The sequence below is a fragment of the Labrus mixtus genome, chromosome 11 (assembly GCF_963584025.1).
Source record: "Labrus mixtus chromosome 11, fLabMix1.1, whole genome shotgun sequence".
Lineage (NCBI taxonomy): Eukaryota > Metazoa > Chordata > Actinopteri > Labriformes > Labridae > Labrus > Labrus mixtus.
In genome coordinates, this window is record NC_083622.1 from 14,143,488 (window position 1) to 14,157,286 (window position 13,799).

At 40.9% G+C, this 13,799-nt stretch overlaps 1 protein-coding gene across 4 annotated transcripts; it reads left to right on the plus strand.

Moving 5' to 3' along the window:
* Positions 1-6,334: 6,334 nt before the first annotated feature.
* On the plus strand, positions 6,335-13,799 carry LOC132983730 (endoribonuclease ZC3H12A). 4 transcript variants are annotated; one of them, XM_061050168.1, is made up of 6 exons: positions 6,335-6,499; positions 7,122-7,566; positions 8,117-8,256; positions 11,375-11,609; positions 11,735-11,841; positions 11,983-13,799. In XM_061050168.1, exons 2-6 carry the CDS (start codon positions 7,172-7,174, stop codon positions 13,023-13,025), a joined length of 1,920 nt encoding a protein of 639 aa, XP_060906151.1. In that variant the 5' UTR covers positions 6,335-6,499; positions 7,122-7,171; the 3' UTR covers positions 13,026-13,799. The 4 variants fall into 4 exon arrangements, with proteins under 4 accessions (XP_060906151.1, XP_060906153.1, XP_060906152.1 ...); XM_061050170.1 differs by having other exon boundaries at positions 6,337-6,499; positions 7,189-7,566; XM_061050169.1 differs by having other exon boundaries at positions 6,492-6,635.

Sequence of the window (13,799 nt, forward strand, 5' to 3'; positions counted from 1 at the left end):
AAAAACATTTTATGCTTTAGCTTCTTCTAGCTATAACTTTTTTTGATTTATTGAAGTACAGAAGCTGAAATAAGAAGACCAAACTGAAAAATTCTTCACAGTACTCAGAGGAAACAGGCATCCCAGTAATCTATCTTGAAAAGCCCAGTAGCACCCATACTTCAACACAAGACCATCAAGATTTTCAATTTTGACAGTGTTGTTGCACAGTGTAGATATTGTGAAACCGAATCTCCACAATATGAGCGAAACACTTTGGCAGAAACTTGAGCTTCTTTCCAAGAGATCCCAGCCGAGTGCATTAATCATCACAGTCTCCCCTCCAACGTGAAGACAGGGAGCAACAGCTGGGGGAGAGGAGCTCAGCTTTAAACAGTACAGGCTGCAGGAGGTTCAGCCATCACTTCTTGTTGTGGATTCTGACATCAATAGTAATGAACACCTTGGAGCGTTGCCTGAATGCCCGAGCATGAATTGTATGAGGCTGGGCATTGGAAGCCCTTTTTTGTGTGTGTGTCTTTGTGTGTCCTATGGGCCATATTTGAGGGTCTGTTGGTGACCACTTGTAACATGCGCATTATACCTGTTTGTCCTCTTATGTGTGTCCCTTGGTTAGGGCACATATGAGTAATATGCAGAATAACAGGTAGACCTAAATGACCTGGGCTGACGGGAACAATTAATCAGAACATTGTTGTTGCACTTGTTTGAGGTCGGGGCTTCATGCTGAGGTTACACCTGCAAGGGCTGGAGCGCTACATTTTCACACAATGATTTTTCAATGATGTACGGCTGGCTGGACAACAGGATGTGTTTTTTTATAGGGTGTTAGTTAAAGGCAATGTTTACTCAAAGTACTGAAGAGAAAGCTTAATGTGTGCAACAATTAAGTCCAAGACAAATCCCCCGACAGAACTAATGAAACGACATTGCATTGTATCACATCACACTGCATTATATTATACTGTACTGTAATGTAATGTATTGAATCATATATTGTCGTGCAACGTCGTACCATATCAAAACGTATCATATATAGCATGTCTTTAAGTAGCATGTTGTATTGTATCATATATTATCATATCCTATTGTAGTGTATCAAATCATGTCATAGTATCACATTGTGATGCACCATAGTGTATGATACAATATCATATAGTATCATATATGAACAATTTGTAATATAGAGTGTAATCAGGTAAGGTATGGTGTCAAGTTGTTTCATATCTTACTGATTGCACCATATGACACTGTAATGTACTGTGTTGTATCACCGCATATTGTAGTGTATTGATTTTTATTATTTTATATACTTTATTAATCCCCAAGGGGAAATTAAAGGTTTTTCATGAGAGACATGGGTTAGGGGTACTCACACACATAAAGGCCCGAAATATATTCATATGTGCACATACAGCACTAATGGAGAATGTCTCATTTGTTGAAACTAAACAAAAGTACCTGCATGGCTGGATGCCAGAAAGGTCAGTAAGAAAATCTGCCTTTTTTTTACCAAACGACCAATCGTTCACAGATGGGATACATGCCAATTCCCTTATTTGATCACTCCATGCTTGACCTGAAATCATTCCAGCATTATGTTATCTGCTCCTGTGCTATTATATCTGCTCAGGGGAGCGAGAAACAAGAAGGAATACGAGCGAGGCAGATGTGAGGATGCATGGGACCTGTCTTTGAAGAGGACATACACACTTCTACTGGAAATCTGTAAGTGCTCTGTTCTGACACAACCGACTGATCATTGAAGTTAACAGATACAAAACAAAACCGACTGAAATACAAAAAGGTTTAAGATTTTAAACGGGTCAATATTTTCTTCAAACGTCTTCATTGTAATCTTAACCTGTATTATTGAATTATCACATTCTAAACACAATACTGGTAAATGTAAAAGCAGATAAAAATATTATTTAATTAAAAATGTCTTCATTTAGTTCGGTCGACTCTTTTCCTTCAAGATGTGTTTCCTCGTCTTCTCTCTCCTTGCATCACTACCTATTGTAATGTGGAGGCAATAAAGGGAATTTGCATGAACCCATGAACTGATTTGCATTAACTTGATATTTTTTCTTAGGCCACTTCAGGGCAGCAAGGGAAAAAAACAAGCACAAGTATATTTTCTTATCATTATGAGCTAATACAACCTGTTGAACTCAAGTCCAAATGTAACTTTTCCTCGGTTACGTTTGGGTCTTCACTTATTCCAGAGAAGTATATCTCTTTAGCCAATAACTTGACGGGCACAGTCAAAAGGCTAAAGTTGCTGTATGATGTTACAACTACAGAGTCATTGTATTTAAGCTAGCACACTGCATAGCCCAACCAAACTCACAGTGCAATTTTTTTTTCATTGTTCTCACTTTCATTTCACCATTTGATCAATATGTAGCTGTGGTAGTCATCTACCAAACAGAAACAGAGAGAAAAGTGTGGAGGAAAGGTTTCACAATCATTTGATGTCAGGAAACTGTTGTATGAGGCGCCGGTAGCCTAGCGGTTACTGTGCGCCCCATGTACAGAGGCTTAAGTCTTCGAGAGCGGATAGACTGGGATCAAATCCTACTTCTCCTTTCCCGCATGTCGTTCCCTACTCTCTCTCTCCCCAGTTTCTAACTCTATCCACTGTCCTATCCCAAAAATAAAGGCACAAAAAGCCAAAAGATAAATCTTAAAAAAGACAGAAAGAAAACCAATGCATGATTGCACAACCTTAATACATAAAGCTTCAGAGCTATTTTAGTGTATTCTATTCTTAATCACCTGAGCATTGTTGTCTAAATTAGATTTTCAGATTTCCTTGTATTTTTGACCGTTTTTATTGTTCAGACACATAAAGCATGTTGTATTTTTTTAAACACATCCGATCTCATCAAAACACCCGGTCCTTGCCATCGAGCCCCAGAAAGAAGAGGAAAAAAAGATGTTAGACCAAACTGGGATAATAGTCTGAACTTTAAACCACAATCATGTCTTTTAATTCATCTGAATCATTTAAAATAAAGCAACAAAAGTGTCAAATATGGGAACTTTAAATCCTTTTCTAGTAAGGTAGTAAGGTGGGCAGTCACTACATTGCCATGCAATACTCACATCTTGCTCGGGGAATTCAGTTGTCACCAATCAAAGTACATTTGATTAAACGCTGTGTCAGAATCTTGGCCCTCTCTATTCCACTGCTCTTTTGTCAAATCTGATATCAATGCTTTCGCCACCCAGTCACTTTTAATGCCCTACCTCCTCTGTACTCACACAATGTCGAGGTCTTTGCCTGCTGATCTATGTAGGACAAGCAGCGGGGTGTCTGAAGTAATAAATGAACAAGATGAATGTGGGGGATATGTTCATTTTGAAGCCTCCTGTCACTGAGAGTTTGTCGTCCGGCTGCACAAAGGGTGGAGCCGTCCTGCCTGATTTACTTTAGATTCAAACCATGGCTAAATTGGAAATCGTGAATCACTCTGACACCATTGGTCCAAGATGGATTACTCCAGTTAAAGGCTGCCTTTTCTTTCCCGTTGGTTCTTTTTAAAGAAATCATACCAAAAAAATTAAATTCTCTGACAGACGGCTGACCCGAGCAGTCAACGAAAGGAATTAAAAAAGGGGAGGCCAGGGCTGAGGCACTACAAAGCCGGTTTTATCAGCACAGCACTGCCCCGACCACATCCAAAAAGCTCTCAGCAGTACAATGAGCCTGGCTGAATATTTGATCAACTGTCGCAGGTTTAACAAGCCTTGCCAAACTACACCTGCCTGGAGGAAAAAGATATGCCTTTGAGAAGGGTAATGCCTCCCCGCAAGCTGTTAAGGAAGTAAGCGTTTGATGTTCACAATAGCCAATCTGCACTAATCTCATCCAATCTCGAGCACTTGGATTCTCAGCGAGGTTGAAGATTTGCATTAGGGAACAATAGCTTCAGTGGATGCCAGTAATGCTTTCCAGTATAATCGAGCCGTAAATTAAAAACAATACACTCCACCGCAGTCCACTGTAGGCTAAAAGGAGTGTTTACAAATGAAATTCAGTAAAATAACTATAAAGCTGTCTATCTAGTCAGTTGTGACGTAATAAAATGCACTTAGAAACTCTCCCACACATAAAAGATTTTGATGGCTCACTCGTACAACGGTGAGAATTTTGCAGGTTTTTGTCTCGCTCTGTCTTTCAATCGAAGCTCCAATATGTGTTTGTGGATGTGGATGTTTGTGTGGAGGGGTTCACCTCCAACTCATCGTTGCTGGCTGCAGCTCATTGCCCCGCAGTAATATCAGGCCTTACAGACACCTGGGACCGTCGGTGTGGGCCCTCAGAGGAGGCAACCGCCTGGCAACTGGCCCTGATTACTTTCTCCACTCTCCGGAACTCAACCCTGTATATGCCATTAACCAGCTGCACGCAGTGTGAACCCAACTCGACCATGCCATTAACCCTGTACACAAAGGGTTGTTTACACACACGCACGCACCCCCCCACACACACACACACACACGCACGCACACACCCACACACACACACGCACGCACGCACGCACGCACACACACACACACACACACAAACACACACAACACATAAAACACATAATACCTCACAACTTAACCACCTGCCTACTGAAGCCACAACTACCATTTTCCACTATCTCCCTTGGTGGGAGCAGTCCAGTGGGGGAAAATGGAGGTAGGATGACATCTAGTGGACAAAAACCAGTACAACCAGCCATAAGGAAAATGCAAAGGTGCAGACACGTTTGCAGTCATTATTTGGGAAATCCTATGTTGGGAAATGGGGAAGATGACTCACACTGAAAAGTTTTTTTTGTGTGATATCAGTAGTTATCGTACTAACCAAACGATAGGGATATTGTGTTGGTATTAATCTTTGAGTCTCCATGAAACTAGCTTTGTTTACTTTTGGTATATGGCCCCAGAGACCCCTCTGTTATATGTGCTACAGTAGACACTAGATTTTTATTTTTCTAAAAGTCCTCTATTTGTTCTCCCTTATTTTTTCCACAAACTAGGTTTACACATTTTATGAAGGAAACAAAATATAGGAAATTATCTTGTCTAGTATTTTTTGGTTGCTCATTTTGTTGCTCATTTTGAAGGCGGTCGCACCAGAAAATCCTCCGCTATTAAAGAGGACTTTCAAATATAGAGTGTTGGGTCTTACAAGAATTCTTATTTACAACAAGTAAACGAATATAACTAAATAAAAAGCTGAATAGTTAAATATAGTTAAACTGTCTTATTTAATTAGATTCAGCCTTTTAATGTTGAATTCTTTATCAAGAGTTGACAGAAGTAACTCAATTATTATAACCCATTTAGGTCAAGAACTCTTATCTTATAAATATCTGAAACTATGACTACCAAAATGAGTGGTTCCACATTTACTGCACTTTATTTTACAGATGTACGTATTTGTGTAATTATTGTATTATTATTTTTTACTAAATATTTCATATGCTATTTGTCAGATATTTGTATTTTGCCCTCAAGCACTAGAGGGCGTCCTGTCCCTGTTGTGTTGGTTTTTTCTGTGTTAGGTATTTCTAGTATAACCTTCAATGAGAGAGGAGGGGAGATTGAGTAAGAGTCGACACATCGAGATCACATTACAAAATAACAGAGCTCTTCTTACTGTCTCACCATTTCTACTGTAGCCTCCTTCAAATCCAGTATCTTACGTTTTTCTACAATCCATTAGGTTACATGCAGGTCCTAGATAATAATCATGTTTTAGATCATTTCGTAGCCTACGCCAAAAATATACAGATCCCTAAAAACCAGCCAGGATTAACATAACAAAGATGTGCCTACCTAAAGATCTGTTACACACCTGCAAATTAAAATAAAAAGTTAGAAAGAGGCTAGATTCAGATTAGCATTATGATTAGCATCTCTCCCCTTGTAGCCTAAACATTACATGATTCTATCTGTTTTTAGTTCATTTAAATAATATTTTTTACTGTAAATTGTAATGATGGCCTTATGTGAATAAAAATATTTTAGTAATCTGATGCATTAACCTCACAGCAAATCAACATTATATTACCATGCTTTTATTGTGTCTAGTGTTCTGAAATTTGCCTGGAGGGACAACAACAAAGAAAAAACAGGAGTCACACCCACCAACATCAAAAAAAAAAAAAAAAAGAAAGAACAAGCAAAACAGCGTGGCTGAGTGACAGCCAAAGGAAAGGGGAACACTTCTAATCTGATCTCTGATATGCAAATTCTTCAAAGCTCAGCATGTGTCCGGCAGGCAGGAGGAGGAAGAGAAGAAGGGAAGAAACCTTTTCTCTCTCTCTCTCTCTCTCTCTCTCTCTCTCTCTCTCTCTCTCTCTCCAGGAGGGAGGTGCTTACACAAGTCGGAACTGTGACAAAGTTACTGTAACCGACTTGGAGACGTGAACAGGAGCTGTGGATGATTTCTGATGACAGATGGACCGAGAGGAGAAAGAGACAAACAGTGAAGGTAAACTGTCGGTGGGATTTGTTTAGGAGAAATGAGCTGTGAACTTACCTGACCGCCGGCGGCTAGCGGCAGAAACTCCATTTGTAAACATGTACCTGTCACCTGTATCACGGAGGCTACTGTAGATTTAAGCTCAGTTGAGATTCAGCCTGTTGCTCAAATATTTTCATATTATCACGTATAGCCTTTCTATAGCCTACCGTGTGAAAAGCAGTGCGTTTCTTCAAGTTGAGTTGAGTTATGTTTATGTTTAGAGGATGACAGTACAGCTGAATAGAGGAGCAAACTTTACTTAAAACAGGCCTAGTAATGGGATAGGCCTACGAACTTTTCATTGAATTGTTGCTCCTAGTCATAAAACTAATGGAATGACTTTTGACAACAATCCGCAGTTGAAAATGTCAACATGGTTACAAGCTCCAGCTGTACAACTCGTATAGGATAGTGACCTTAAAGTCTGTGGATCTGTTGGAGCATTCAAAGACTTCAACAAAATAGACCTATATGCCAGGGTACATTTGAAGACATGTGTCTGTTACAGTCTTTTTAACGATCTTAAGGCAGCAAAACAGAAACAAAAAGTGAAATGTAATTCTTTGAAATGTTATTTTCCCTCAGTCAGTCAGTCAGTGAATATCAGCTGCATAGCACCTCTTTTATGCTGCTTAAAAGATGCCCATTTGCTCCAGGATGGATCAGGCACTTCCCAGCCGGGGCTCCGGAGCTTCAGACCAACACGAACCAGACAGCGAGGAGCTGCAGCTGCGAGTGGACTTCTTCAGGAAACTGGGTTACTCTTCAGAGGGGGTGAAGGCTGCTCTGAGAAAGCTGGGCCTGAACACAGACACTAACTCGGTGCTGGGAGAGCTGGTTCAAAGCGGGACCAGCACCGCCCCCTGCTTGTCCAGTGCTGACAGCGAAGAGCGGCGCACGGGCCAAAGCGACCCTCTGATGCCTCCCAGTTGGGCCCCCGGACCCGGCAGAAACACACCACAAGTCCAGGACTGGAAGACTGCGGATGCAATATTGAGGCCAATTGTTATTGACGGCAGCAATGTTGCAATGAGGTAATTAAAAAAATCCTTATTGGAAAATGAATTGACAATTTTAGTCCTGATTCATTGTTATCAAAGCTGCTACTTTTTCTACTCAAAAAGCCATTCCATTACCCGCAGAAGAAGCTACACAATAAACACAATAGACAAAACACTCTTTGTGTGCCTGTGAACAGTAAAGCACCTGTTAAAATAACTTGTTTTAAGCTGTCATCACTCATTGTCATGTGGATATTCAACTCTGACCCTGAAACGTGCATTTTCCTCCTTGGCCGTGTTTAAAAAGGGCGTTCACCGCCCTGCCTGTGCATGTTTTTGTAAAGGCCACCGCTACAATATGCAAATTCCAGGCACACACCTCAAAAATCTCCACCTCGCATTAGATATCAGGTGTAATGCATGACGTTCAGAGTAAGTTATAGCCCGAGGGAGAACATTCAAAGGCTTGCGGTGTTTGCACAGATCAACTGAATTTTCACCGCTCCCTTTCATATCACATGTATTCTAATGACTTAGTAGTGCTTACTTTTTTTAATCCTCTCTCACCTGTCTCTTTATACAGCCATGGCAACAAGGAAGTGTTCTCATGTCGAGGCCTCCAACTGGCGGTTAACTTCTTCCTGGACAGGGGTCATAAAAACATCACTGTGTTTGTTCCCACCTGGCGTAAAGAGCAGCCCCGACCTGATGGACCCATAACAGGTGAGGGTCCAAGAAATGCACAACCAATGAGAGACATGCGTCAGGTTATTTTAGCCGCACCAACCTTTCCCAGTCTTAGCAGAAATGATCTTATCGGCTAAATTCAGACTAGTTGGCTAGCCTACTCTAAAGTTAAGAAAACACTCATTAAACAGTCCAAATTGAGCACAATTTATTTAACATGGCTAAACACAAGCCAGGTCAGTATAAAACACTATTCAGTTGCTATTTGAAACCTTTAATCATGTTCTTCAATGAGGAAACTGATGGCTATTTAAAATGCTTCTGAAATGTGTGGCTCTTTTCAATGTGCATAACTCTGCTGGTAAATGACGTTGGTTTGCCAAGTGTAGCTAACGTTAGCATAGCTAGCACCACCAGCCTTCAGTTGTCTTTGCAGCTTAACTTCCACATGTCTGTGTTGAATGTGTTCACGCATTACTCTCGTTGAGTAGTTATATACAAGTTTAATCTGACACAACACATGCCAAACTTTATTTCCACTTGTAATTCTGGTGCAGCCTAGTGAGGGTGATATCGCATATCCCTGAGTCTGACATTCAATGCTGACTCTGACTGTGTTCATTTCAGATGTGCATTCAATTTAATGCAAATCCAAGCTATCACCTTCAGTTCATTATAAATCAAGTCTATACAAACACTTCATATCAGGTGAATTACTTTACACCCTACTGTTTTTAATCCAGCTAACTGATAATGATGTCTTTCAGGGATTGAGGCCAAAGTTGCTGATTCAGTCAGTGAAGGTTGATTATTAAGTCAAGTCAGATCACTTGAAAAAAATCGTTGATAAGGGTTCTTGGACACGTACTGAACAATTCTCAGGAATCTGATAAAAACCTGTTGTCCTATCTTGCATTGCCTTACATCAACATGAAGTAACAGCATTCCTAAAGCTGTCCTAGACGCCCGTATGCATACCTTACATTAGTGATTCCCGAAGTGGGTCCCGTGGCACCTTTGTGGGGCCTGAGGTTATGAAATGGGGGGCCAGGCAAGGCTAAATAAAACAGTGCACCCTGTTTTGCACTGCCAGCAAAGCATGGAACATTTTGTGAGAGTACTTCCAGGTCAACATAAGGCTGAAATTGAATCTACACCAGACATCAGATCTACTAAAACAAAGACAAGAAAATATGAAGAGTCATAACTCGCCCTCGGCTTCACCTGTACAACAATGGGTAATGAAGAGATGCTCATTCCCTCCTTTTTTCCCCAACCTACCTGTGTGAGATAGGATTTTCCATTTCCTCAATCAACTAAAAATGAACTTAGCGAGGCAGTCATATACCCAGACTTGAGAAGCTCTACTGTATAGCACCAAACTGGGCTGCTGCTCTGATCCATCTTTGTAAACAGCTAATTCTCCAATCAGTTGACACTTGCTCTTTCGGTCTCAGTTCATTGGATGCATACCATTGCTGCCTACTTTTTCTGTGGTTGTGTGTAAGGTGTTCAAGATCACATTTTTTCAGCGCCCTGAATAGATCCTATCTCATTGCACATTTACTAAATTGCCAATTTTGTCATTTTTTTATTTCTTCGCTGGGAGCAAAATTGCCAGTTCTCCCCAGAAGCAACTGGTACCATCAAAAATAAGTCCATCACAATCCTCAGTGGACTTTTTTTTTTTATTATTATTATTATTAGTAGTAGTAGTAGTAGTAGTAGTAGTAGTAGTATTAAAGGTGCACTATGTAGATTTGGTAGTGAAAGTTGGAGAAGTGAAACAATTCTATGCTATATTTTCTGAACTAAATACACAAACTTTATTCAAAGGGAAAAATTAATCCCTGGAACACTGTTTGGAGCTAAAAAAAAAAAAATGCTACCAGGAGAGTTACGGTTTCACTGGTGGTGCACCACCACAACTTCTCGCTTAGCATTTTATCTTCAAAAAGTGTTCCAGGGACCAATTTTTCCTCTGAGGACAGTTTGTGTATAGAGCTATGAACATTAACCACAGAATCTGTACACTTCCCCAACTTTCACATTTCTCTACCAAAACTCCATAGTGCACCTTTAAACAATGATATATATCAGATAATAATTACAGACATCATTTATTTGTTAGCTTTACAAGAGTTGGCAGAGAGCATACTTTGCAAAATGTTGACCTGTTCCTTTAATTCGCCAGGAATCAGTGCTCTATTCCCATAAGTTGTAATTTCTCCTTCAGACCTCCTCTTTTACCATGAAATATGATACGACTGCTGCTTGAATGTCCTCTATAACTGGAGGTATGCAAAGTCCTGTATACGTGATTCATTCTTGTGAAAGACATGAGATAATATGTCCCTTCTGTCAGATGAAGAAGTACAGAACTGGTGCCAAACCCATGGGGCAATACAGTTAAGATTGTGAAACTGAGGTTTACCCAATTGACCACTGAGTGAGGTTTCAGTATTAAGCTAAGACAGCGTCAAGTGTAGGTATTCAGTGCAATGATGGTGTAACTGATAGTAGTAGAAAACAATAAAGAGCTCCACATTTCTGGCAGCTGAGTCACTTAATGTTTTTGGCTGTATCTGAACAATCTAGATTGATATCATTCCTAGACTTCATAGACAGAAGCTGTCTTTCTTTCAGCCTTAGCGTCATGTGTTCATGCTTAACTAACCACTGACAGCTCCAACAACAAATATATAATGAAGGGTGGAGTGTGGGTTTACAAACTGATGCATCATCCCCTTTAGTTACTGTGCAACCTGGGTGGAGCTATCCATAGGTTCTATTTTCATTCTGCAAACAAGGAAGTTAAAATAAAATAAAAATCCGCCTCCAGTAGATTGTTGGAAAGCCCCATCAGGAAGTGAAGCTGTGGGTTTTTTTTTTTCTTCCACACACACAAGTGCTGACAATCATCTACAGGAGGAGATCATATAGAGCCAGGGGGCGAAGTGAGGACAGAGCAGACAAACAGAAGCACTTGAATGGAAAAGTGCTTGTAAGTGTTGAAAGTGGATTTTCAAAGGAACGGCTCTACAACATGTTGTGATGAACAAACACAAACATACTGTATGTCTCTAAACTTAAACATTATGACAAATCACAGTTAGACAACAAAAGTCTTACTCGTGTGTGCTTGCACTTTCAGATCAACACATCCTCGCGGAGCTCGAAAAACGTAAAATAGTGGTCTTCACTCCATCACGGCGTGTTGGCGGTAAGCGAGTGGTTTGCTATGACGACCGCTTTATCGTCAAGTTGGCGTACGAGTCAGAGGGAGTGATCGTGTCCAATGACACCTACCGTGACCTCCAAGGAGAACGACCAGAGTGGAAGAGGTGCATCGAGGAGAGGCTCCTCATGTATTCCTTCGTCAATGACAAGTAAGCAATCAGCCTGTTCTTCTGTTTGAGGCTGTGATTGTGGTGAAGTTGTTGCATAATGTATCTTAAGGTTGTAATCATGGAAACAACGTTGTAGAGTTCATATCTGTTTCCTTTTTGTGCAGGTTCATGCCCCCAGATGACCCTCTTGGCCGCCATGGCCCCAGTCTTGAAAACTTTCTGAGGACAAAGCCACTGCCTGCAGAGCAAAAGAGGCAACTCTGCCCCTATGGTAAGATATGACTAACACATAGCTCTAGAAGAGGAACCCTTCTGCTTTCATTCTTTCAGTGGTTTTGGTCGGTGAACTAATGTGGTTCCCACATGAGATGACCTATAACGTTTGTGTGTGTGTCCATTTTTTTGTTTTCAGACAAAAAGTGCACTTACGGCATCAAATGTAAGTTCTACCATCCTGAGCGAAATAACCAGTCGTACCTGTCCTTGGCTGATCAACTGAGAGAAAAAGCCCAGATTTCTACTGTCAAAGAAGAGAGAAACGCCAGGTCATCACCCAAGCAAGTTCAGGCTGATCCTAAACCTACCAATAATGCCTATTCCTATCTTCAAGACTCAGAGTTCATAAAAGGGAGAGACCAGCAAAGTTCTTCATATCCCAGTCTGGTTAGTGAAAATGCGCTGCTGTACTGGAAGGACCCTAGAAAGAGTCCAAATCATAAGCCATGTACGGTAACAGGAAGCCAGTGTCAGAATGACTGGTCAGGGATGCATCAACTGCCCAATCCTTACTACACCAACATCTCTCAGGAGTACCTGGATTCTGGCCTTGGCTCTTTAGAGAGCCAATATTCTGACTTTTCGCATTGCAACAATACCTCCCAAAGGCTCAGGGCCCAGCAGCAGAGTGCCCTCACTGGATCCTGGCATACCTCTGTGCCTTTAGAGAAACAAAACAGCAGCCAATGCAACAGGTGCTGTTCCCATGTAGGGTCCTCAGCTCTTCAGCAACATCATGGGAACCTGGAGTCAAAGGGTCAAACCAAATACCACACCTACCCTTCTCACATGTTCCAGTATGGTGTACCACACCAGCAAAGCCTCCCAAACCATCACAATTACCATGGGACCCCAAATCATCAGGACAACTACTGGTCAGATCCATTTCAGGGGCTGCCCCAAGCCAGGTCATCATGTAGCCTGCCGCCCTCGATCCACTCCTCAAACTCCCACAACTCCTGCTGCTCCTACAAAGACCATCAGCACCCGTCCTGGGGCCAACAACAAGCTGCCTCTGCTGTGTTTGACCCGCAAAGGTTGGAACTCCGAAAGAATCTGCAAGCCATCTTCAACCCAAATCAGGTGGATGCAGTCATGGAGATGTTTCCACATCTGATGGATGCTGAGAAACTGGCTGCAGAGATCCTCAACCTGAAGGCTCAGAGAGGGATATTCTGATGATTTCTCTGAAAAAATTACGTCTTGAGCCTCCTTGTTTAGTTGGATCTAAAATGATATTTGTGTTGAAACAAAAAGCAAAAAGACACTCTCATAGTATGTACCATTGGTTGGTTCCAAAGCCAATCATTACTCTGTAATATGCCATTATAGAATTGTTATTTGCTTGGCTTGAGCTATATGCATTTGTATGACATTGTCGTCAGTTGTGGCCATGTCATCCATTTTTTGGATGAAAAAAGCCTCTAGACCAGAAGTAATCACTGCTGGTTTTCTAGAGTTTTGACAGTTGATGCATATTGTGTCAAATTTTGTATATTTTAATCCTTGTCCTAAAATTAGTTCTCAAGCAAACATGATTCTCCGTATATATAGTATATAAGTTTTACTTTTGCTTTCCCTGTAGTTCTCCTGAACTTTCTGCTGTTCATTATAAACTCTGAGAGGTGCACTTACATTCCCATCACATGGGATTTAGAGTAAATCCTAACCGAACCAGGAAACTCACAAAAGACTTCGACACAAACCAAGAGTATTGTTGCTGGTAATTCAGTTTTAGTTTTGTTCAAAATTATCTGTACAAACATTATGTAACTCTCTATAAACTTGTTACTGTTCAATGAATGATTATTCAGATGTACCCAGAACTAAGTTCTCATGAACACTGGCAATTTATGGGGTTGTAGAAAATCCCTTTGTAAACATACACTGTAAAAAGTCATGTTCAACCTGTAAAGAAGAAAAATTAAAAAACTTTTAGAAATGTTAAATGTG